The sequence below is a fragment of the Rhipicephalus microplus genome, chromosome 1, assembly GCF_043290135.1.
Source record: "Rhipicephalus microplus isolate Deutch F79 chromosome 1, USDA_Rmic, whole genome shotgun sequence".
Lineage (NCBI taxonomy): Eukaryota > Metazoa > Arthropoda > Arachnida > Ixodida > Ixodidae > Rhipicephalus > Rhipicephalus microplus.
Genome location: NC_134700.1, coordinates 99189385 through 99216288, shown reverse-complemented (window position 1 = coordinate 99216288; position 26904 = coordinate 99189385). Strand labels below are relative to the sequence as shown.

The 26904-nt window shown below is 49.7% G+C and overlaps 1 protein-coding gene across 1 annotated transcript in view; it reads left to right on the top strand.

Annotated features, from left to right (window-relative positions):
* LOC119177926 (phospholipid-transporting ATPase ABCA3) overlaps nt 1–26904 on the top strand; it is a 175109-nt gene that overhangs the window by 82193 nt on the left and 66012 nt on the right. The window contains exons 12-14 of the mRNA XM_075886165.1: nt 10269–10479; nt 10918–11170; nt 24901–24965. Coding sequence (XP_075742280.1) covers nt 10269–10479; nt 10918–11170; nt 24901–24965 — 529 coding nt within the window. The remainder of the gene's footprint in view (nt 1–10268; nt 10480–10917; nt 11171–24900; nt 24966–26904) is intronic.

The following is a 26904-nucleotide window of genomic DNA, read 5'->3' as shown; positions in this document are numbered from 1 at the left end:
GAGGATTTCCACCTGAGGGGTGAAGGCTCGAGCTACAGACAAGAGCGTGTGTCTACCGCTATCGAGCGAGGACGCGTGGCAACAGCTGCGTGTGTGAAGCCGACGTGTTCGGGCGAAGAAGTTTGAAGCTTGGAGAGTGGCCTATTGAAGGCGCGAGGTTTCCTGGAAGAGAAACTTCGAGGGCGCGGAACGACAACAACGCTGGACTTTGAGTGAGTGATTCTCGGAAGAGTATCATCCAGACTTTTGTTCCAAGAACTTTGGACTGGATAGGTTTCTATCTCTTTAGTCTTTAAGTGTCTTGGTTGTTCAATGCATGCAACTGCATTGTAGAGCGTATCGTTCGTTGTCTATGTCCGTTGTTTTGAGGGTGGCTGATTGTACTGTGTAGTACGTTGTTTGATTGGTGACGTATTGTATGTAGCTATTGTGGAGTGTGCATACGTGTGTATTGTTTTGATCTGCCGTTAATGAGAATATAATTTTGTTTGTTTATCAACTCTCGGCTCTGACTTGTTCTTTGGACCACAGCCGGCGTCCGCTGGCGCGCCAAAAAGGACCACTTCTAAATTGTCCACGCTTTCGTGGTGCGGTTCGGGGGGCCGATACTTCGACCCTTGGAATTAGCCCGGCGATTGCCTCCCTAATAAACGGGACATGTGTGACAAACGGTGAATAAGTTGGAAATAATAAGGAGTTTTCGGATAGGGGCTCCATAAATTTGGGGCCCCAAAGCCCATTGCGTATGCTCGCTTTGGGTCAAGAAGGAGCTAAGAGTTTTCGAATAGGATCCGCTGTGCTTTGGACACTCTCACTATTATAGGTCACTCTAGTATTGGCCGACAGCCGGTGCCGTCATCTGACACGAAGATTTTGGGGCAGGCTTTCGGGCTTACGTTAAATGGGTGAAACAACATCCTCAATGCAAAACCCGGACCTTGATTGGTTGTCGCGAATGCGCAGTGGCCTCGACGCTATTTCTTTGGCGCCCCTACTCGAAAGCTCTTTAATGTGAAATGTGGCTATGAATGCAGAGACAGAAGTAATTATTGTTGCTGCAACCTGCACATTAATAAGGACATCGTAAATATCGAGCTATAACAATACGTACAAAACCTACCATACTATTGATAACACATCCGAGAAAAGCGCAAAAAGTTATAAAATACTCACAGGCCACCTTGTTTGTTTGCCTAAAGCGTGTTTCACATGCGAGCAACTGAGAGGCGTTAGTGCGGCAAAACCAAGTGGACGCACTTTCACCCTCCGGTCAATTGGCTTGGTAAGCGGGACTAGAAATACGTTCTATGTCCCGAGCGCTGTGCCGAGCACGCGTCTCTCATATCTCCAATCATGGCTTCCGAGACTTACCCATGACGTGGCGTTGCCGGAACTAATGGAGGAGAAAGCTTCAGCAGTGCTGCTGTTGCAGATCACGCGGCATATCGAGAATCGAGAGTGTTCGCTCGGTGTCTTCAGAAGACAACACCACGAGAGGCCCGGCGTCCACAGTCTCTGTTTTTTTTCACCGAAAGCGCTCTTTACGTTCGCTTGTGAGAACTCCGACTTCGTTTTTCGAATTCAGTAATGATCAAGCTGTCCTTACATGCTCCAACCTGGTTTTAGCCTCTTTTCCGGCCCTGCCGTGGTGGTCTAATGGCTAAAATACTCGGTTGCTGACCCACAGGTCGCTGGATCGCATCTTCGCTGTGACTGCATTTTCGGTGGAGGCGAAACTGCTGTAGCGCCGTGTGCTAAGATTTGGGTGCATGCTGAAGAACATCAGGTGATCTAAATTTCTGGAGCTTCTACTACGGTGTCTCTCATAATCATATGGTGGTCTTGGGACGTTAAACCCCAGATATCGATCATCAATCAACGCTCCAAAGTCAATTAAAAGAAGGCTTCAGTTTCCCTTTAGGAAGACTTGAAAGCGATCTTCTTTCAGATGCGAAGCATCTATGAGCGAGGTTGATCCGGTGGCGTCCGCCCTCCACTGCGCATACGCGTCTCCTCCCCGCACTCTCCTCTCCTACGCTCCCCCTCTCTCGTCTCGCAACGCCCACGCAGGCGGCATCTGCGGTCAGAACTTGTTTTTCTCTCTCTCCTTTCATCGTATTCTTATCCTACTGCTTTCTCTTCTCTCTCGCCGTCTCTAATATCCCCATCCTCCGAGAGTGTTTCAATTAAAGTGTCCGCATTGAGACAGTTATCGTGCAATTCTCCGCCATTTTCCTATACTTTCCCTCCAACTTTCTCGTTTTCTTTTTTTAATAAATGAAAAATACTCACCTTTACACTCGCTCCCACTCTCTCTCTTCTAGGCTGTAGAGTTTCCTAAAGTTAACCAGACGGGACTCTGGTACTGCGACCGTTCAGCGATCATGGGAATTATGGGAAGTACATGGACTTCGTGCTTGAGGGAATTGAACGCTCTTGCCGCTTGTTTATTGCTGCGGTTTGATTTCGTTTGGAATGAAAGAACAAACCGTTCTGAACTTCACGAGCCGAGGTGCAATCACAGAACGATTTCATTTCTTTATTCTATGCTTTTCGCCGTCATTAGCCGTCTGCGATTGGTCAAATTGCACATGTGGTGCGTTTCGATCAATCGCAGATGTATAATGACACCAAAAAGCGTAGAATAGAGGAATGGAATCGTTCCGCGATTGCACCCCTCATTTGAAATGGTGATCCTAAAGGGTGAAGGTGGTGAAGCGCAACTGCCGAACATTTGCTGATTTTTGTTTCGTGATAAAGCAGATTCGATTCCCGCAAAGCCAGAAGGAACTTGAACTACGAAGGCTAGGCAATCTATGTAATACTCATAATTCCTATGCTCGCGGAAGCGCCATGCGTTGTAGCTCCCATAGACAGTGGCGCCTAAGTTCCCTCTGGTGTTTGTGTAGGAAACTCTATTCTCTAGCTGTCTCTCCCGCGGCGTTTACACCCTCAATGCGCATGCGCGTCTTCACCCTTTTCTTTCCTCTCTTACACCCCCCCTCCACCGCGCTACACCATCGCAAGCGGCATATGCTAGCGAGTTCGTGCATAGAAAAGAATGGCTGATCCCACGTACAGTGGGAATCGGCGATATGCGAAGCATAAATGAGGAAGGTTGACATGTCACTTTAAAATCCGCACAACGTTAGGAGGTGGACTGACATAATACACAGTGAACACAAGTACCCGTGTGCTCAGATTTGGGTGCACGTTAAAGAACCCCAGGTGGTCTAAATTTCCGGAGCCCTCCACTACGGCGTCTCTCATAATCATAGAGTGATTTTGGGACGTTAAACCCCACATATCAATCAGTGAACACAAGTAGAAATGTTAAGTGCATTCACTCATCTAGGTAAGATACAAGTATGTTGTTTATAGTCGCGGAACGACGGCACCACTAGCGTTTGCGATACCAGCACCAGCAGTGGTAGGCATGTAATTTATGCCGTACACGACTTTCATGCCATGGTTTTGATGTCTACGCCTGACATTTGCGTTTGTCGTCCATTCACGCCACATAATACAAAATTTGGTATATGTGAAACTAGCGAAATGGCCACTACTAGTGCGCTAAGAGCACAGTAAGTAGTCATGTTTCACATGACATGAATGTCATTATTATCATGTTTGCACCAGTCATACACCTTTGTCATTCATACCAAATTTGGTATATGCCAAGCCAGCGAAACCGCCACGTGAGTGCTATGAACGCAGCATGTAGTCACGTTTTACATGGCACATATTTCGTGATTATCAAGTTTGGACGTGTCGTGATAAGCGTGGCATGCAGTCATAGTCTTACATAACGCGCATGTCATGAATATCATGTTTGTACCAGTTGTATACCTTCGTCATCTATTCATGTCACGTAATGTCAAATTTAGTATGTGTGAAGCTAGCGAAACCGCCGCGAGCGCACCACGAGTGTGGCGTGTAGTCATGACTTGCATGACATGCATGTCGTGATTTTCATGTTAGGGCCTGTCACTTATGTTCGCCATGCAGTCATGTTATGCCAAACCAGTTTTGCAATATGTAATGTGAATGAAACCGCCGCTAGATCAGTAAGACCATGAAATGTAAATCATGACATTCATGGTATATGTTTCATGATTTTCATGTCATCACTAGTTAGGCTCGTCATACAGTCATGTTATACCATACTAATCTTCGAATAGATGCATTTATCTAAACGGCCAGGAGAGCTAAAAGTCGTAGGCGGCTAGATAGATAGATAGATACGCTCAAAGTCACCGGAGTTCGCTAAGAAATGCTTCGCATTTAAAAAGGAAAAGCAGTGTTGTCTGGGTAATGCATCGGCGCGAAATGCAGAATGTCGCACTTCACGCTGTTTGCCACCGGGCCGCGCCGACGGACGCTGGTCGCGCCTGGCGTCAGACTGTAGAATGCTCGCGTTTCGCTAACGTAGCATCACTGTGCCCAGCGTGCGTGCGCGCGAACGCTAAATTGCAGTATATTGGGCCCTTCATGACGCGCTTGTGGCTATTTATAGAATCACATATTGATTGATATATGGGGTTTAACGTCCCAAAACCACCATATGATTATGAGAGACGCCGTAGTGGAGGGCTCCGGAAATTTAGACCACCTGGGGTTCTTTAACGTGCGCCCAAGTCTGATAGAATCACATATACCAAATTTATTGTTACGTGACGTCAATACATGACGAAATATATGATTAGTGCAAACTTGATAATCCTAACAAGTGTGTCATGTAGGAACATGACAAAATGCCTAGCTCATAGCGTGCTCGTGGCCGTTTCGCTAGCGTCACATATACCAAATATGGTATTCCAGTATGTGAATGAATGACGAAGGTATGATACTGGTGCAAACATCATAAACATGAGATGCGTGTCATGTAACAACATGACTACATGCTACGCTCCTGATGCGCTCGCGGCTGTTCCGCTAGCTTCACATGTACCAAACTCGGTATTACACGACGCAAACGGACGACTTTGGTAAATGACAGATCCAAACATGATAATCACGTCATGCGTGCCACTTAACAACATGACGACATGCCACATTGATAATGAGCTGGCGGCCGTTTCGCTAGCTGCACTAATGGCAAATTTGGTATGACGTGACGCCAATGTATGACGAAGGTATGTGACTGGTGAGTTTAGTTGAATAAACTTTATTTGTCCAACGGTTGTTGCTGTGCCTGGGGCTAGGCTGCGAGGGACACATCGTTCGAGGAACATCTTTTGAGGTCCTCGGCGATGGCTCTGGCCCGCTGGATGGCCCACACCTAGTCTTCGAGGGCCTCGCTGAGAAGGGCGGCTTGCCATCGTCAGCAAGGTGCCCCATAATGGTGGGTCCCTCAGTTGACGTCATCGTTTCTCGTGGCCTATCTTCATCTCTTTCGCGTTGCCAAACTATATGTGACATATCGGCCCGTTCGTGCGCGCACCACGGGCAGCCAGGCGACGGGTGCAGCGTGGGCCATAAGCGGTGCAGATGGTAGGGGTTGGTGATACTGCCCGTATGCAGCCTTCTCAGGTCCACCGCCTGCGACCTGTCCAGGCGCACGTGGGGTTGCGGAAATTTTTTCCTGTCTTTCCTATAGTGCGCAAGCACGTCCTGTTACGTGGCAGGAAATTCTTCTCCATAGCAGTCGGCGCACCTCTGTTGTCTCGCTTCTTCTGCACCAACTTCAGTTGCTGCAGCAACGGACGTGGTGGTAATTTCGGCAGTGCCTGTGGCCACCACCGTGCCTCGGCCGGTGCTCCTCCGAACCACGGTGGCGGCTGCTCCCTGGGTGGCTGCGTCGCGACGGGTAAGTTGCCTCGCGACGAAGTGGGCGCGTTGGTTATGGTTGGGTAGGATCCCGGTTAGTCTTTGGCTGTTGGCGTTGTTGCTGCTAGTTTTACGGCTGTTGTTGTTGATAGTTCCACTGTCCCCCATGTGAGCGGGAAACCATTTGAGGGCCTTGTCAGTAATCTTGCCTGACGCGAAGTCCCCAGCTCTGGCGTTGAGCATGCGTGTCACCTCCTCAGACACCCAGCCTTTAATATAGCTCCGAATCGCTGATTTAAAATCGTTAATAAACAGGCTGTCGTCTGCACCGCTGTGGAGTACCGCTAAAGCTATGGCCATTTCTTCTGCAGCTTCGGATGATGGCAGCCGTGCTGATGCCGTGACCCGAACCTTTCCTGTTGTACTCAGGACCGCCATAGAGAAAGCAGGTCCCGCCGCCGCTGACCAAACTCGCAGTTGATGTTGCCGCTGTCGCTGCAGTCGTTGTTGTCGTAGCAGTAGCAGTGGTGGTAGTGTTAGTGCCGCGACTTCGACTCGCTCGTTCACGGGTAGCAGCAGGGGTTCTGAGCGTCCCTCATCGCCGCCGCCGGCTGACAGAGAATACCTGGCCGCATCGACGAAGAGGACACCCTCTTGGCTTCCATGCGCCTTCAGGATTGCTGCAGCTCTGCATTTGCGTCGTTGCAAGTCGTGAACGGGGTACATGTTTCTGGGGATGTTTACTGTCAATATGGCGTTCCTGACTTCCGGTAGCAATGCTTCCTTCAGTCCACGCGCCTCATGATATCGAATCGCGAGCAGATCGAGAATGCGTCTTCCCGTTTTTGTGCCAGACAACCTCTCGAGCTGCGCGATCCTCTGCACTTCTGCTATCTCGTCGAGGGTGTTGCGCACACCCAGCTCCAGAAGCCTACGGGTTTCCGTGTACTGGGGCACACCCAGGGCTACCTTGAACGCTCGACGAATTGCCGCGTTCAGCTTCTCGGTTTCGCTTCTGTTCCAGTCGGCATACGCGGCGACATACGCTACGTGGCTCAGCGCGTACGCATGTATTAACTTCGTCACGTTGTGTTCCTTTAGCCCTTTTCTTTTTTTCGCTACCCGACACACAAGGTGTGTTGCGGCGGTCACTTTCTTTTGCAGTTGTGCTACCAGCTCGTGGTTCGCACCATTCTCTTCCAGTCACAGGCCGAGCACTCGTATTTTTTTGCACACTGTTGGTATTTGGGTCCCCTCCTTCGTCATGACGTAAATGCCCAAGCGACGGGCGTCCAGTACAGCCTGCGGGTGAGGTCCTTTCCTGCGTGGTCTATGCAGGAGTATTTCCGATTTATCGGGAGAGCAGACGAGTCCCGTGCCTTCAAGGTGCCGCTCCACGGCCCGGACGGCCTGCTGCATTCTCTCTTGCATTTCACTAACGCTCATATTCGCTGTGGTCCACACGGTCACGTCGTCTGCGTAGATCATGTGATTGATGCCCTCTATTGCGTCAAGACGGTCCGGTAGTCCGGTCATGATGAGGTTGAAAAGCATGGGAGAGAGCACCGAGCCCTGTGGCGTACCCGCACCCCCCCTGTCAACTGTTCGTAGTGGGGCACTGTTCATCTTCACCGTCGCCTTGCGTCCGGTCAGGAAGCTGCTGACGTACCGGTGGAACCTTGAACCAAGATCAAGTTGGCTGATCTTGTCCGAAATGGCAGCATGTTTTACTGTATCGAAGGCGCTTTCGAGGTCTAACCTGGGACTGGTGCAAATATGATGATTATGAGATGCGTGTCATGTGAGAACATGACTACATGCTACAGTCAAGGCGCCAGTACATTTCGACATGACGCGGTGCACGTGCTCACCAGCGTTCATCTCGTCGAGTCACGCCGGCGTTGCCACGTCAGGTGCCGGTCTTGCCATATACTCGCAGGAGCACGCGGCGATGCGTTGCATTGACGCATGCGCGTTTCAGCGCGTCCGGCGTCCCTCCGTCACGAAAAGAGGGAGACGCAGTGTTGTCTGGGTAGCGCATCGGCGCGAAATGCAGAATGTCGCATTTCGTGCTGTTTGGCACCGGGCCGCGCTGACGGACTCTGGTCGCGCCTGGCGTCAGACTATTGAGGGCTCGCGTTTTGCGAACATAGCGGCGCTGTGCCTATAGAGTGTGCGTGCGCATCAACGCTAAAGTGGAGTGTATATTGGGCCTTATGTGATGCGGGTGCGGCCGTTTCGCTAGCTCCACTTATACCAATTTTGGTGTTATGTGACGTCATGAATGACGAAATATATGACTGGTGCAAACATGATAATCCTGACTCGCAAGTCATGTAAGAACACGACAATATACCACGCTATTAGAGTGCTCGCTGCCATTTCGCTAGCTCCACATATACTAAACTTGGATCACGTGACGTGGATAGATGACAAGGGTAATTGGCACATCCAAATATAAGAATCATGACAAGGAAGTCATTTACCTCCACCACGTAACGTTGTGGTGATTTAAAGTGGCATATCAGCATTCCTCACTCGTGCTTCGCACATCCTCGATTCCCGCTGTATACGTGGTATCTGCCAATTTTTTGTTCATTTCGCCGTTGGTTTCTCATACGCCGCTTATTGAATGTGTATGATCGACGCTCGCGCATTCAGGTTAAAAAAAGTGTGCTACTACAGATATGCTGTGTTTAATGCCTTGTTGTAAAATGAAATATCCAGCACCACAAACACAAGTGACGTTGCACAGACATAACGCCTACCGAAGGCGTTTTTTCCAAAGCAGTTTGTAGACTATAGCGTGGCTCTGTCACAGAATACATGACTGGGATGCAGAATGCTTGGATTATATTCTAGTTGGAATCCTCATTTCCCTTCTTGCATTCGTAGGGTTAACACTGCTGATGTCGGTCTTTCTTAATGATGTCACGTTCAAACTACCAATGTCTGGTGTCGCCACTTCTGGGTAGACGGGAAATGTGAATCATTCCTTGCGCACACCCGCACACTGCGACCCATGATGTACGGGCATGTGCTGTACACATCGGAAGGAAAGCGCTTGACAACGTACATGACAGGATTTTCCAATACTCATGTAATGACCAAACAGCCATACTTAATTGTCAAATGATCTTACCTCTACACGCCAATTTTGGTTTCCACGAAGTCGATACGATCACGAGAGCACCTAAGCGTGAGAGGCTAGATAGATAGAAACAATCGAAGTGCCTTAGGTTCGCTCAGAAATGCTTGGGGTTGAAACGATGAGCAATGTTGTTTTTCATATCATATCATCGAATGAACAAGTTACACAGTCAGCTCAACGCGTAATCATAACACACAGCTGACGTAGAAAGACTACTGCGCAGTTTTCGTAACAGGTAACCATACGACATACTCGGCGTGACCGGCAATCGTAATACGCAGGTTAGCTATGGCCGAGTAAAAACGCTGGGAGGCTAATGCCGAATAACTTTGATTAAACGATAGAAAATGGGAGCACACGATAAAAAATGGCTGCCAGTGTTCAGTAAATAACCACTCATGTCGTCTATGCATGTCAAGTGGTGGCAGATGTGGCATAAAGCTTCTGTATGTTGGTTAAGAGATGCAATAACAGGAGCTTGTTTCGGGAGACATATGATCTACGGTTAGTAAACAATTGTCCAGAATTAGTGTGCCTACGATACCACCTTTTTGTTGGATTGGACCTTGTGGAATTACAAACTGAAATGTATTATGCCCTGCTATGTTTTAACTGTAACCAAAATGAAACATGTACGTTTTCTTGTCACAAAAAAGAGAAAAAACAAACCAGCTAGAGATATTCAAACTTAAGGCTACACAGTTTACGGCTGATGGTAGTAGAGGCGTGTAAATATTCACAATTTATTTTTCAATTTAGCGTGCACTGAGAAGCTAACTACTCGGTAGAAAAAGCGCATCGACAAACACGGAAGAAAGAAAAAAAACGACAAACTTACCGCACATTAGCAACTATGTCTTGTGGATATCCGATACCCACCACGATTTTCTCTAATATGGGGCTTGGTTGCCGACCCAAAAGATCAAGGCATGTAATGCGTGCTCCGACTGCTGCATACCGAAGGAGACCAAATGCTAACAACACATGTACTCAGATTTAGGTAGACGTTAAAGAATTCCAGGGGGGGTCGAATTTTCTGGAGCCCTGCACTTTGTCCGTCATAATCACATAATTGTTTTGAGACGCCAAACCCAAACAATAATAATTATCCTTATTGGACTTCAGGCTCGCCGTCTCCCGTCCGTAGTCAAAGCAAGCCAGACAGAAGCGTCGAAGTGCTAAAGATTTACCTTTATTATTACTCTTCATATTGGAAGTCGGGCTCTATCCCTCCCGGCCGCACTCAAAGCAAGGCAGACATTGGCATCACAGTACGAAAGACGTCTTTACCCGAGATAGCATCACTTTGCCACCATGGCCACAATTTCCGGGTCACGTGCTCGTGCAGCTGCTGATCCTGGACGAACCGACGACCGGAATGGACCCCGAAACTCGACGCAGCATTTGGGACTTGGTGGGCGAGCTTCGAAACAACACGAGCATCTTGCTCTCGACGCACGACATGGAGGAAGCCGATGTGCTTGCGGACCGCATCGTCATGCTGAGCTCAGGAAAAGTCGTCTGCGCCGGCTCGCCAGCCTTTCTCAAGCAAGCATGTGGTGCGTACTTGTTTTTTAAAGAGAATTGTGTTATTGACTTCCGCTATATAACACTAAAGTGAGACGTGTCTTCACGGAGAAAGTTCACGTTTATTAGATGTGAAGTATCTTAAGGTTGAACTCAATCCGGTGTGCGAATTGAGTTCAAACATCCAGTTTCTCCCCTTCTACGCTTCACCCTCTCTCTCTTCTAGGCATCCCTTCCTGCAGCGTTCATGGACGCATTACGCATGCGCGCCCCCTTTCACTCCTCTATTACGCTCCTCCCTTTCTCGCCTCGAAACGCCGACGAAGGGAGGGTCCGTAGTTTACAATCACTCCCCCCTCTTTTACTGGCATCCCTCTCGGAGGCGTATACACACCCATTGCTCATGCGTGCTTCATGAGGCATCTGGGGATTTCGTCGTAAAACGCTAGCTTTAACTTCAAATGTTGCAGGTGTGGGCTACACAATCAGCGTGAACACTGAGTCCGGCGACTTCGACCTCAATGAGACGTTGCACATCGTCCGAAAGACGGCGCCACACGCCGTGGTGCAAAATGAGAAGCAAGGCACCACGATGCTCGCGCTGCAGACCACCGACCACAAGGGCTTCGCAGAGATGTTCAAGAAGCTGGAAAGAAATTCTAAGCGCCTAGGAATCGCAAGCTTCGGCGTCACTGTGGCCACGATGGCGGACGTGTATATCAAGTGAGCCAGCGCCTTTTGGCGGCCTTCTGTGCGCACTGTAAAACATCTTGGACGACAGTATAGATGCTTATTAGTGTGGACGAACATATCCGCTTCCTCTGAAAAAAGTGTTTTTTCTCCCAGAATAAACGGGCTGCTTGCGTAATGTACACATTTGCGGACACATATGGGTACATTGGTATTAATCTAATACCCAACAGGAAGAGTTCCCGCCGAATACATCATCTATTCATTACCCTGAGTGCACTCTTCTGAAGTGCTTCACAAGTCCGGCAAATCCAACACAATGTGGAAATCAATTTTATGCGAAGCACTGAGTGAGTAGCAGCATATGCCGGATCCTTTGCCCTGAGCCAAGCGTTGCATCGTTGTGTTCATGAAAATCGTGTCGCTATGCTTATATTGTGGGTGCACTATAAGGCACCCATCGCACCGCCGTTTATAGAATAGTGGATAGTCTAGCTAAACGTCGGCGTTTACATTTAGCGGAGTAGAGATTTTACGTGGAGGAAGTGTGCTACGATGACGTGCATATCAGAAGTAGCCGTTGTAGGCGTATTTGCAGAACGCTTGACTATGGCTGACGGACGGTACACTTGGCGACAACTTTCTGTTTCAGGAACTGTAGTGCGTTGAAGGGTTTTTCGGTTTTGGTTTCGCTAGCTCACTTAGCATGTGCGTTTTCGTATTAAAATCCACGGCTTTATCGACAAAACAGTGTTGTTGGAAAGGATGCCTATCTTATATATATATATATATATATATATATATATATATATATATATATATATATCGTGAGCATCATTACTCGTTCCATTTTTTTATCTGTACATACTCATCATCACCAATCCAGTTTAGGTTGTGGGGCACATACTCGAGACAATAAAGAAGAGTCTTGAAGGTACTGGACGCCATCTTACAAGTGGTGGAGAGTGCTGCCCGATTCCTGCGTCCTCTCGTGCTCTCGGACAACCCCAGCGTCTTCTAGAACACATCCCTGGAGCTCCGTTCAGGCAGCCGCTTAAACGACCTGGGTTCGGTAATGTCGCAAGCCGACCAGCCTAGCGCAGCAGCTGCGCCACCGCTCCCACCGCCAAGAAACCCTTCTCACCTGGTCACCAGCCCTCAAAAGGATCCTCCGCTGTTCGCAGGGCTTCCGGGTGAGGACGTGGAAGACTGGCTCGAGGAGTATGACCGCGTGAGTGCCATCAACAACTGGGATGAGCCTGCGGAACTCACCCACGTTGCATTCTACTTGAGTAGCGTCGCAAAAACGTGGTTTTTAAACCACGCTACAGATTTTTTGACATGGCCCGCCTTTACGCGCCAGCTCCGCCAGATTTTCGCCAACCCGTCAGTGCGCTCAGATATCGCCAAGAAAAGGCTTGGTGCACGTGTTCAACGCCCCGGCGAGTCTTAAACTTCTTACATTGAAGATGTTCCCGCCCTTTGCCGCCACATCGACAACCATATGGCGGATAACGACCGTGTGCGCCACCTGCTAAAAGGCATTGCGACTGTCGCTTTTAATGCGCTTGTGGTGCAGAATCCCCAGACCGTAGCCGATGTTGTAGCTACCTGTCAGTGCCTCGACGAGCTTCAAACCACTCGGGTGCAACCTGATATGTCTGATCTCAGCTCGAGTCATGACACAACAGAGCTGCGTTCATTGATCCGCTCTATCATCCGCTAGGAACTTCATGCACAGGCTTCACCTCGCCACCTTGATATTCGAACGACGCCACCTGCTACTACTTTACGCGACGTCGTGAGGGAGGAACTGGCCTTGATCGCAGGCACACCAGTTCCGAGCTCACATCCCGTGCCCATGCCAAGTTATGCTCACGTTGCTGCAACGATGCCGGCGCCCCTCCAAAGCCTGACCTCGATGGCTGTCACACCTGTTCAGAGTTCATATCCTGTGGCCATGCCAACTTATGCTCAGGTGGCTGCTAGGACACCTGCACATCAGCACAGCCCAAAGCAGCTACCAGCGCCCGATGTGCATGGTTCGCTCAACTCGCTTGCACCGCGACCATCTTACCAGCCTTACAACACCTGGCCTACTACACGACCGACTTGCTTTTATTGCGGCATCCGGGGTCATATTTCAAGGTTTTGCCGACGCCGTCAACAAGACGAAAGACGAAGGTACGGTGACTATGAACGGGACGACTTCTACCCAACTGGACCACCCTATCACCGACTATATCAGAACAGCACACGCCGGTCGCCGTCTCCGCAGAACTTTGCCTCAGTTGGCAGTTCCCGTTTTTCACGTCGTCGCTCGCCTTCACCGACGCGGCGTTCCTCCTCTGCCCTTCAACTTTCTACTTCGATTCCCGACCGCCAACTGGAAAACTAAACAGTGCAGCTTCGGGAGGAAAAGCTGCATCTTTCGAACTGCGTCACACTCCTCCAGACCGCCCATCAAATGTTTTATTGGTGTATATTGAAGGTATACAGACAGAGGCACTAGTAGACACAGGCGCATCACTTTCCGTAATTCATGCAGACTTTTGTGCCCGCCTGAAACAAGTTAGGACCCCACACGATGGCCCTCCCCTTCGTTGCGCAGATGGAGTCTCTATTCAGCCTTCAAGTGTTTGTACAGTCCGCGTTTTCAGAGACGGCATCCTTCACCACATTCAGTTTCTTGTACTTCCTATGTGCACTCACACAGTCATTTTAGGATGGAACTTCCTATCTTCGGCATCAGCTTTCATATCATGTCGTCAGCGAGTAATTCATATGTCAGCTACTGAGAGTTCATCTGATGTCGATCCATACAGCTTCCGTTTCGTTGCTGCCGCGGATTGTTTCATTTCGCCAGGAGATGAACGAATTCTCACGATCGCTTCGGATACTGTAGTTAACGGTGACGTGTTCATTGCTCCATCAGTTCCCTCCAAACCCGCGGGGCTTACCATTGCACCCGGCCTTGTACGGTTTAACGACGGTAAGGCATTGGTCACCGCCTTGAACTCAACTTCTTCGCCAGTGATGCTGCCCCAGGGCACTGCTGTGAGCTGCTTCGCTGACAGTGAGCCTTTTTCGCTGGGTCCTCTTCACGCAGAATCACCGCCTTTGTCTGTTACAACTGATACCAAGGCAACCACTGCTGCTTTAAATGCTACCATAAGTCCTCACCTCACTGCTGAGTAAAAGAGAGACCTCTTAGACCTTCCCCAAAGGCACATCTCTTCGTTCGACGTACATTCCAAAGTTTTGGGCAGCACCTCTGTTGCAGAGCACAGCATCAAAACCGAAGGCAGCTCCATTGTGCGCCGCCGCCCATACCGGCTGTCTTCGGCGGAACGGCAAATGATTGAGGAAAACGTCGCCGATATGCTCAAAAGGGTTATTATTCGACCTTCATTCAGCTCTTGGTCGTCTCCTGTGGTGTTGGTCCGGAAAAAGGATGGCTCTGTCCGCTTTTGTGTCAATTACAGAGCGCTCATTAAGACATTGAAAAAAGGTGTATATATCCGTTGCCACGCATAGATGATGCCCTGGACTCCCTACAAGGCACAGAATATTTCTCCAGCCTTGACCTTCCGTCCGAGTATTGGCAAATACATATGCGCGAAGCAGACAAAGAGAAAACAGCGTTTGCAACGCCTGACGGGCTTTACGAGTTCAACGCCATGCCTTTTGGCTTATGCAACGCTCCAGCAACATTCGAGCGCATGATAGATACTGTCTTACGTGGTCTCAAGTGAAAAACCTGCTTATGCTATTTGGACGACATCGTAATTTATTCTTCTACTTTTCCTCAGCACCTTAAGCGTTTGGACGAAGTTCTTACGTGCATTTAGAATGCTGAGCTTCAGCTCAATACAAAGAAGTGCCACTTTGCCAGCAGGAGCATCAAAGTATTGGGTCATCTTGTCAGCAAAGATGGCGTTCGATCCGACGCTGACAAGGTTGCTGCCGTAATTAATTTTACACGACCGGGCAATCGCAAACAATTGCGAAGTTTCGTGGGCCTGGCGTCTTACTTCCACCGCTTTATCAGTCACTTTGCTGCCATTGCGGGGCCGTTACACAAGCTTCTGACGTCAGGAACGGCCTTCACTTGGACCGACAAGTGCGAGTGTGCTTTCCAAGCCCTTAAACGTGCTTTTACATTAGACTCCGTCCTCCGTCACTTCGATGAGAGTTCACCCACTTTCCTTCACACAGATGCCAGCGGCAACGGAATCGGTGCCGTGCTCCTCCAGCGCGACGACACTTCACGTGAGCGAGTAGTTGCGTATGCCAGCCGCGCACTAACATGTGGCGACGCAAAGCGGTGCTTTTGTGTGCGGTGCAGATAGTGCATGCGGCCGCACGAGAAAGTTATCTTCGAGAGGAAGGGTGATAACAAAAGCCAATTGTTCTTTGGGACGCGAGTTGTTCACTTGCGCAGCTCTGCCGAGCGACGCGTCTCAACATTGGTGACCCGGACTCGGAATACAGACACAGCGACCGGAGTGTCGAACCAGCCGCAATATGGATTCAACGTCCACGGCCGACGCCCCTCCGACAGTCTCCTGAGTCGACGGTAAGCTGCCCCCTTTTTGGACTGCGGACCCCACACTTTGGTTCATACAAGTGGAATCTCAGTTCACAGCCAGACGAATCACCGCAGACCTTACGAAATACCACTACGTAGTCAGCAGTCTGCCGCCCGCCATAGCCAGTGAAATCAGGGATCTGTTGCTCGCACCACCTGTCGAAAACGCATATGCAACGCTAAAAGAAACCCTTATTCGCCGAGTTACGCCCTCCGAGCCACAACGACTGCAGCAATTGCTTCGCGGCACGGAACTCGGCGACCGTACTCCTAGTCAGCTTTTGCAGCACATGCAACAGTTGCTTGGCGGAACATCAAACACAATAGATGGAGTATTGCTCCGAGAACTTTTTTTGCAAAAGTTGCCTGCAGGCGTCCGCATGGTCATCGCGGCCTCAGAGCACAAGGATTTATTCGCAGCCACCAAACTTGCTGACAAACTGGTAGCAATGACACCGCCCACACCCATGGCTGCCGTGCAAGCGCAACAGCCTCTAAACGAACTTCAAGAGATGCGTGAGGGGATTGCTCGACTTGCCGAAACAGTATCAGCTTTGCAATCTAGCAGGACGGCGCAAACGATAACCGAACCTAACACGCCGCTTTCGCAAGAGCAGCACGAGCATATCTGCTGGTATCATCGGAGGTTCGGAAGTAGTGCGCGTAAATGTGTCCCACCGTGCGCGCACTCGGGAAACAGCCGCGGCAGGCACTAAGGGCGACCAGTGCTACTACGTTGCCTCCAAGTCGTCCCTCAGTATTTTTTATTACCGACCGCAACAACGGAGTACGTTTCTTAGGGGACACAGGCGCCGAGGTGAGCATTATACCGGCGTCACAAGCCGAAAGAAAGAAACCTAGTACATCGCCCTTGCAAGCTGTCAATAACACGGTGATAACAACATATGGCCATCGTCCACTGTCGCTGAACTTCGGTTTCGACAGAACGTTTACCTGGGTGTTCATAGCTGCTGATGTCAAATTCGCCATACTAGGCGCAGACTTTCTCCAGTTCTTCGGTCTGTTGGTCGACGTCCGCAACAAACGGCTTGAAGATCCCGTTTCTCGGGGAGCGGTACAAGGCACGCCGTGTTGGCACCCCCCTATCAGCCCGGCCTTGCTTAGTCCGGCTGGAGAAGCGTACTTCACCGCAATACTACAAGAGTTCCCAGAGCTGACACGACAGCCACAGGCATTTCCAGAAGTAAAGCACGGCGTCCTGCCGTGCCTCACATCAAAAGCACAGGCCCACCGGTCTATGTGCGACCACGGCGCCTGTCACCCGAGAAGCTGCGGTTGGCTCGACAGGCGTTTGCCCACATGATGGAACTCAGGATAGTACGTCTTTCATCCAGCCCATATGCGTCACCTCTTCACATGGTCCCAAAATCAACAGACGGTGATTGGCGCCCTTGCGGGGACTATCGAGCGCTGAACCGGGTAACCGTGCCAGACCGTTGTTACCCAGTCCCACACATTCTTGACATGACCTCCTTCCTGCATGGTGCTACCATTTTCTCTAAAATAGATCTAGTGCGAGCATATCATCAGATACCCGTAGCACCGGAGGATATCCCTAAGACCGCAATAACAACACCGTTCGGAATATTCGAGTTTCTACGCATGCCTTTCGGCTTACGCAACGCCGGCCAAACTTTCCAACGGTTTATGGATGGCGTTGTCCGTGGCCTCGACTTTTGCAAGGTATACCTCGATGATTTTCTGATTGCTAGCAGCACTCCTGAAGAGCACGAGTGGCATCTCCGCTACGTACTTTAGCGACTGACAGAGAACGGCATCGTTATCAATACGGCAAAGTGCGTGCTTGGGGTACCGACACTATCATTTTTGGGCCACAGCATTTCAAGTGCCGGAGTACAGCCTCAGAAAGACAAGCTGGAAGCAGTACGGCAGTTTACACAGCCGAAAAACCTCCGCCAGCTTCGAGAGTTCCTGGGACTTGTCAATTCCTACCGTAGGTTTATCCCAAAATGCGCCAACATCCTTCACCTTCTCCACAGCCTACTTGCGGCAGCTGGATCTAAGGCAACTGCCATTCAGTGGAACGACCGATCCACACAAGCATTCCGGATGATAAAGGAAGCTCTCGCAAATGCTACCATGCTCACGTACCCGCAGCTGGGTGTTCCTCAGTGCGTCATGGTGGACGCCTCCGATGCAGCGATCGGAGCCGTGTTGCAGCAGAGGGTGAGCGGAGTGTGGCGACCAATTTCCTTCTTCTCCAGAAAACTGAGCCCGTCCGAACGAAGGTACAGCACCTTCGGTAGGGAACTCCTGGCCATATGCGCGGCTATCCGGCATTTCCGACATTATGTGGAAGGACAAGAATTTTTTTTTGCTCACGGATCACAAGCCACTCACCTACGCATTGCGCGCAAACTCCGATTCTGGTGCGCACGTGGCACGGGAGCTCCGCCAAATGTCGTACATCGCAGAACTCACGACAGATATACGCCATGTTAAGGGCACGGATAATGCTGCTACCGACGCTATTTCGCGCGGTGCAGTGAATGCTATCAGCCTGCCGAGCGGCGTAGACTTCACCACACTTACGACGGCTCAACGCAGTGATGGAGAATTGAAGCGACTACTGACGTCTTCAACCAGCGCCTTGAATCTGCAATGGTTGGCAGAACCCACAGGATCCGTATGCTGCGACATGTCTACAGACAAGGCCCGACCGTTTGTCCCCTCGAACCTCCGTCGCAGCATTTTTGACTTGCTGCACAGCCTGGCGCATCTCGGGATTCGAGCCACGCAACGGCTATGCACAGCGAGGTTCGTCTGGCCAGGAATAAACCGGGATGTCCGATACTGGACATGAGAGTGCATCGCATCCCAGCGCTCCAAAGTTCAGCGACATGCTGTGACCCCCTTGGGATCCTTCCCTCTGCCGGACTGTCGATTTGCCCATGTGCATGTTAACATTGTGGGACCACTGCCGTTGTGACAGAGGCAAAGCTACTTGCTAACCTGCATCGATCGCTTCACGCGATGGCCGGAGGCCGTGCCCATTCCAGACATGACTGCTGATACCGTCGCCCGCGCATTTATCTTCCACAGGGTGGCCCGCTTCGAAGTGCCGGCAACCGTGACTACGGATCGCGGAACACAGTTTGAGTCCACTCTGTTCGCAAGCGTCACCCGGCTCTTGGGTACTCACCGCATCAGAACAACTGCCTACCATCCGATTAGCAACGGTATAGTGGAAAGGTTCCATCGCCATCTGAAGACGAGCCTGACGGCTACTGCGAGTCACAATTGGGTAGAGGCACTGCCGTTTGTTCTGTTGGGCGTTAGGAGGGCTCTGAAAGCAGATATTGGATGCTGCTCCGCTGAACTGGTGTACGGAACAACGCTTCGCCTCCCAGGGGAGTTTTTCACTACCAGTAAGGACGAAAACGTGTACGCGAACGCGGACTACACCGTGCGACTGTGAGATATCATGAGCAAGCTACGCGCTGTCCCTCTGCGTCCGCCCGCAGCCCGGCCAGTCTACGTGGACCGGGAACTCTCCTCCTGCTCTCGCGTGTTTGTGAGGCACTATGCCGTACAGCCTGCACTCCGGCCACCGTACGACGGGCCTTTCAAGGTGCTGCGACGGGCAGACAAGCACATTACAATCGACAGAGGTGGTCGTCACGACGTGGTTTCTCTAGACCGCGTAAAGTCAGCACACGTGGACTCCGATAGCGAAGCGCCTGCACCACCTCGAGCTCCATCTTCGCAGGCACCCCCGGCAGACCACGTAGCGCAGCCCCAACAAGTCCTCAAACGGTTTACGCGGAGTGGACGGTGTACGAGACCCCCGGTGCGCATGAACGTATGAACCGCAGTGGGTCGTCCGAGTGCGGCCGTTGTGCGCGCACTCACTAGGGGGGGGGAGTACTGTGGCGACGCAAAGCGGTGCTTCTGTGTGCGGTGCAGAGAGCGCATGCGCCCGCACGAGAAAGTTATCTTCGAGAGGAAGGGTGATAATAAAAGTCAGTTGTTGTTTGGGACGCGAGTTGTTCACTTGCGCAGCTCTGCCGAGCGACGCGTCTCAACAAACACCTGCGGAGCAGAACTACTCGATAACAGAGCAGGAATGTCTTGCTGTCATTTGGGCCATTCAGAAGTTTCGACCTTATCTGTATGAACGCCACTTCACTGTCATTACCGACCACCATGCCCTATGCTGGTTGTCCTCACTGAAGAATTTGTCTGGGCGACTCGGTCGCTGGACACTCCGTTTCCAAGAGTACACTTTCGACGTTGTGTACAGGTCTGGAAAACAGCATCAGGATGCCGACGCTCTCTCTCGCTGCCCTCTGCCACTTTCATCTTCAACCACGCATCCTCGATGCCCCTCAGGTGATCAAGCGGCTTCCTCTGCACTCACGTTATCAACCCTGGCAGTGGCTGGGTCACTATCTTTAAACAGCAGCGCTCACTTTGCCGCGTGCCAACGTGACGCCCCATACTGTAACCGCATCATCGGGTACTTGAATGACTCGCCTTCTCCACCTAATGCGAGACTACGTCGTCAGCTACGGCAGTTCAAGCTAGACAACATTGTCCTGCAGCGTTATACTTACAATGCGGATGGGGATCGGTGGGTGCCAGTACTTCCCCGTTCACTGCGAAAACAAGTTCTCGAAGCCCTCCACGACGACCCATCAGCTGGACACTTGGGATTTGAGAAGACCTACAACCGCGTTAGGAGCCGTTTCTTCTGGCCTGGTCTTTCTACCTTTGTGGCTAATAATGTCGCTTCTTGTGCACGGTGTCAACGCCGGAAACGACCAACTTCTGCTCCTGCTGGATTATTGCAACCCATTCCATGTCCCGATACACCTTTTGTCGTTGTCGGAATAGACCTCGTCGGACCACTTCCCGTAACGCCAGTGGGCCACCGCTGGATTGTCACAGCCGTCGACCACCTCACACGATATGCGGAGACCGCTCCTCTACGTACTAGCTCCGCCTCGGACGTTGCCGCCTTCTTTTTAAAAGCCATTGTGTGGCGTCACGGTGCACCTCGCACGTTGTTGAGCGACCGGGGCAAGGCCTTCATGTCGACGATTCTTGATGAAATTCTAAAAACTTGTGGCACAGTTCATAAGACCACATCCACTTACCACCCGCAAACAAATGACCTGACAGAGCGATTCCACTGGACTCTAATCGACACGATATCCATGTACATCGAACCGAACCACGATAACTGGGACAAAATCTTGCCGTTCGTAACGTTTGCACACAACACAACTCCCGTCGAGGGTTCCTCGGACTGTCATTACCATGCATCCGAGATAGTTCACGTTTCACGCCCTAAACCCTTTGTTCGCCGTACCTTTCCCGCCTAAGTCTCGGCCAGGCCGGCCACTCAAGTGAGCGGGGAAAATAAGTGCGAGCATCATTACTCGTTCCATCTTTTCATCTGTACATACTCATCATCACCACTCCAGTTTAGGTTGTGGGGCACATACTCGAGACAATAAACAAGAGTCTTGAGGGTACTGGACGCCATCTTACAATATGTATATACTGATAAATTTATCATCAGCCTGACTACGTCTACTACAGGACGAAGACCTCTCCCATGTTCCGCCAGTCAACTCGGTCTTGTGTTTGTGGCTGCCATTTTGTACCCCGCACAATTCTCAATTTTATCTGCCCACCTAACTTTCTGTCCCCCCTCCCCCAACCTGCTTGCTTCCTCTCGGAATCCAGTTTGTTACCGTTAATGACCAGTGGTTATCGCGCTATATTCCCAACCCATGTCCATTTCCTCTTCTTGATTTCAACATTGATATCCTTAATCCCGGTTTGTTTCCTGATCCACTCCGCTCTCTTCTTGTCTCTAAAGGTTACACCTACCATTTTCCTTTCCATTGCTCGTTGTGCCGTCCTTAATCGAAGCTGAACCCTCTTTGTAAGTCTCCAGGTCTCTACTCTGTAGCCAAGTACCGACAAGATGCAGCTGTTATTTACCTTTCTCTTGAAGAATAGTGACAATCTATGTCATGATTTAAGTTTGCTTGCCAAATGAGCTCTACCCCACTCTTATTCTTCTAGTTACTTCAGTCTCATGGTTTGGCTCTGTGGTTATTACCTGTCTCAAGTAGACATAGACTATATATCAGTATAGCACTCAAGGAAAAGAAATATTTTTTTGCACCGAAAGTACATGGTGTAGTAATTTTAATGGCGTAAATTAAGGACGAGGCGAGGATTTGTACCGTAGCCACTTCTTTACACATTCATCAACCAGGAAACGGTCGAGAGTGATGCGCGTGCTTCACTCGATTAATATATAGGTACGAGCGATCGGACGGAGGCGCAGGGAAGAGAGAGAGCGAGCGGCACGGGAAGGAGCGGCAAAACACTGCATCTGTCCTTGTACCTGACGGCCATAATGAAAGCGTCTTATCAACACAAACGCTGCCAGCACAAACGCTGCAAGCGCATTTCAAACGCACTGCATTGAGCCGGTGGCAAGCCACCTTCAAGTCAAGGAGAGGGGCGCTGGTTGCTAGGGGCTAGGATAAGCGCGCGTGCCTGCAGCTGTTGCGAACAGCTGTCGTCGCCGAAGCGTGGCTTGGTGGGGACTCCAGATGCTATGGACGCGCGCTCCCGCAGCTCTGGGAGAAGGCGGTGGACGGATACCGGCGGACACCTGACATCGCCCGAGTAAGAAATGTACTCGCTTTAAAAGTACCTGGAATGATTGCCGGGCTCTTCTGCAAATCACATTATATAAAGCATGTGGCAGTGGTTCGAGCCCGCGTATTGACGTTGCTTTTTTTGTTTTGGTTTCTAGAAAGAACTGAGATAGATAACGCAGGAAGCAGTGTGAATGCCATTTTTACACACACAAAAAAAAAACGCGAGCAAGAAGGGAAGAAAGCCCAGACAGGCGCTGACTGTCCTTTGGAAATTTATAGTCGGGAAAATTCACATATAAAGAAAAAACAAGGACACATGGTTACGAATACAGGCTCGCGCTTAGATAATCTATCTCAAGTTTATGCAGGTTTACGGAAGGCCATGCCACACACTCGGCTCTTTTAAGCAGGAAGCAGTTTTATTTATGCAGTTGTTCGAAATTCTCGAAAGGCATGGCAAAAAGCAGGATCGAATAGTGCGATTGGAAATTCAACGTAATGTCAACAAACCATTTAATTAATTTCGGTGCATGCAGGGCCGTATTGCCGTTTTTGGAGACGCAACAATTTCTGAAGACACTCACGTTCTTCTCACAGCGGAAGCGACGGCATCGGCGGGATGCCGAAATCTCGGCCGCCATCGGTTGTGAGCGGGCATCTAACGTTTTTAACATGATAGTGTTAGAGAGCTCATGTCGCAGAAATTTAGCCGTCGGCGTCGGTTGTGAGAGAAAAATCGTCTGTGAGCGAAAAGTAAAAAAAAAAATGCAAACAAAGTAAAGAATAAAGCTTCTGGTCCTACTGAAGATCAAACCCAGAACGTTCACGTGGCAAGCATGTCTCCTACCACAAAGCAACGATGTTACTTGCTTCTAATTCGAAAAAAAAACACTATATAAATGCCATGTAGGGGAAAGAGTCTCCCTAACGTAATTTGTTCGGCAGGTGTCACGATGAAAACGGGCTCATTCGGCGATTCATAGGCGCATTTGGGAGGCCATAATGTTGAGAAAGGCTGGGATAGTGCAGTAATTGCCACTAAATGCACACACAAGAACTTTCAAACAGCATAGAAATGGACAACTATGTCCATCTATCAGAAAACATATCATGCCTATTCAGAGGTGTTGATCAAGCAAACACCAGACGATAGATAATGTGCTGCCATCTGTGAAGCATTGTGAGACTCCTTATGACCTCCGAGATAGCGAGCGTGTGGCGTGTATCTTGGAGGCCTTGCGATTCTTGCTTTCGATAAAAAACGAGTATGTACCATTGGCACGCGATTGCTGGTACAATCTACTGTGTGTGTATGTGTGTGTGTGCGTGTGTATGTAACAAAACATAATAATAAGTACGCACTTAGCAGTTTTAGGGCGCAATATGGGTCGGATTTCGCTATCATGTTCATCTCTTAAAGGTGAAGCGTAAGGGTCTACCAATTTTTTGAATTCCAAGCGGGTAAAAAGCTCTCCTTAATCACCGAGGTCAAGAACGGTGTTTTAAGGGTGGAGCACCATAGGGGTGAGGTTTTTTCGGTGTCCGTGCGTGAGGACTACATTATGTGGGGCAAAGCTATATATTGTATGGTAACGTGAGAAAGAAAAACGTAAAACGTTTATTAATGGACAAATGCCGATCATAATTATGGCAGAACATATACAACACTTACAAACCCTTTATATTAGTCGGCGGCTTCAGCGTAGACATTGTGGGCCTATAAATAAGTAAATGATTGAATGAATAAATAAATAAACAAATAACCTCTAGGATTCGTAATCTTTGCGAAAAGTCGCCAAAATCTTTGCCTAGCGTGCGCAAGTGGCCCCTCCTTCTGTGTATCTTCACCAAATGGCTGAAATAAGTTCCGTAAAGGCTGAGCGTAAGCGCACGCTCATTAAATAATTTTTTGCAACAATGTTTCATCCTGTGACGCTACGACACAGAAAATTCACCACTAAGCACACATTCTGCGGAAACAGACAAATGAAAATATTTGCAAAAAATACAGCACAATAAAAACAGGAACACAAACATCACTGTTGTTTCTGTCCTTTATTCTCATGCTTCGTATTTTGCCCTCCTTTTTTTCCACGCCATGCCATACCAATACGCTGAAGCACCTGCGTTAGCGGTATTTAAAGATTTGGCTGTCTGTACACTCGCAACATATGTTTTAATAAGGCATGCTAGAGCAGTTCTGGTGCAGTGGTTGTTATTTAGGCTTACACGTAGTGTAAAGGCGGTACTGACCTCCACTGATATAGCGAAGGGGGGAGCGGGGACCTCTAATGGATGTTGATATCTACCCCACATGTTCTGGAGGTGAATAGGGTGGTTCACTTCCGTCACAACAATATTTTTAATTACTGTGTTTTACGTACATTACAATATGTAAAAGTCACTTGATTCGCCCCTCCCTCCCTCTCTCCTTCCCTCCCTCCCGCGGAAAATATTTTTGGCTACACCCCATGCTGAACTTGTCTGGCTTCTTGTTTCAGAATAAACAAGCTTTGGGTTCCGCATGACGGCGACGAGGAACAACATGGGAGCACGAGATCTCAAGGTAAGTTGTCCCATCATGCTGGTCGTTGAGCGCTTTAAGGATCAAATTAAAAAAAATGGCAGCATATCCATGGAGTGAATGATGGATAGTGGGGTGAAGGATCCGTCCACCCATTCGTTATTGCTTCCGTCCATCCATGCGTGCGTCTGTGTGGCCACCCGTGCGTCCATCTGCCCGTCCGTGCGTGCGTATGTTCGTGCGTCCGCATGTTTATCTGTGCGTACGTCCCTGCTTTCGTCCATGCATCCGCTCCTGCGTCTGTCCATGCATCCATCTGTCCGTGCAGCCATCCGTGCGTCCATCCATGCATCTGTCTGTGTGTTCGTTCGTCCACCTATTCAACCCTCCAAGTACCAACATCTCGCATCTTTTCATTATATATTCCTCATAGAGAAGCACCACCATCCAGCGGACATTCCAAGGACTGAACGAGAGGAGGCACACGCACACTTTCTTACGGCTTGCGCAACGTGTCTCCTTCCCACCTTTAGCCACCTCCAGCTCATGGTATATACTAGTTCACTGTATTTATGGAACTGCGGCCCAAACGCTCGCTTAACCTTTTTAAAACCTACGAGGTTACGCTGAGTGAGTATAATGTAGGAACCCTTTCTTGTCTTCTGTGCGTTGTTGAACAATAAAAAGTTTGCAGCGTGTGCGTTGACTAAAAGCCGAATTCTCCTGTCTCTCATTCCCACTTATCAGTCATTGGCATGTACATTGAGCACTATCTTTTATTGTTGAACAACGCACAGAAGAAATATCTCACCGGCACCACCTTGGAGGTCAAAATGTTATATTTGTTACACAGGACTACAACGGCTACGAGGGACGAATGGGTGCCGCTATAAGGAGCTTCGCCCCTAAAGAACTTTCATTGATGGTTTCATTGAGCCGAACAGTAGCACTCGTGACACCTCCGCAAGCTATAAGCTCCACTCTGGCTATGCCATGTCAGCAGGGAACCAGTAAGCTAGCTAGCACAAGTGCAACTCTTTAGTGCTGATATCACTGTACTGAGCTTTTCCGGAGGAAGCCTTAAAGGTGTGGATCTGCCTGGCACTTTTTCAACAGCTAGTGTGCAAAGTCGCATACTAGAGGCATGAAGTAACCGAAGTGAAATAGACATGACGTATGGAAACAAAAACTTTATCAATATGCTCATATCCCTACTGTTTAAATGAGTTCGGGTTTGTTAGGATAACAGTGATGTTTAGTACACAAGTTACAAAATGGGAGACGGGATCATCCACGTCACTTTTCTCTGCGCTCAGTGTGAAATGTCACCTGAATAAACGGTACGCAATTATAAATATCAATATATGCAATGCATACACGATAGACGCAAGCAGAACAAATACAAGGAGCACAGCGCATATACAAGGTGCCGCAAACACAACGTTGCCGACGTTCGTCTCCTCACGAGGGGCTCGCGCTAAACAAGCCGATGTGTTGTCCCCACAGATTAACCGCGACAACACGTCCGTCTACGCGCGCCGCCAAAGAGCCTCGAGCGCTGCTGTACGCCGAAATCCGGCCTAATATTCCCCGCCAGGCGGCGCGATGGGCGCCGCCGTGCTAACCTCACTCAGGGTCTTTACAGTCCACGGAAGGACAGTGGCACCTCTGGCTCGATGGTTTTTAAAGGCAACTGCGACTTATCAGTAAACAAGGTTCACGTGTGCAAACGAGGTTCACGTGTGCTATTATGCGCAAACGACTTCGCAGAGGGTAATCGGAACCCCACAAGGAATGGTCGACGGTAATAACGAACACTAGCGTTACTGCGGTCACGGCACGGACTTGCCTGCTCCGCCGGCGCTTGTCGCCATTTTCTGTGCCCGTCGGATACACGCTCTTTAGCGATACGTTGATGATTACTCCTCCGTTTCGCTACGCAAATTTCTCAACTTACAAGATGCAAGGTTTAACAACTAGT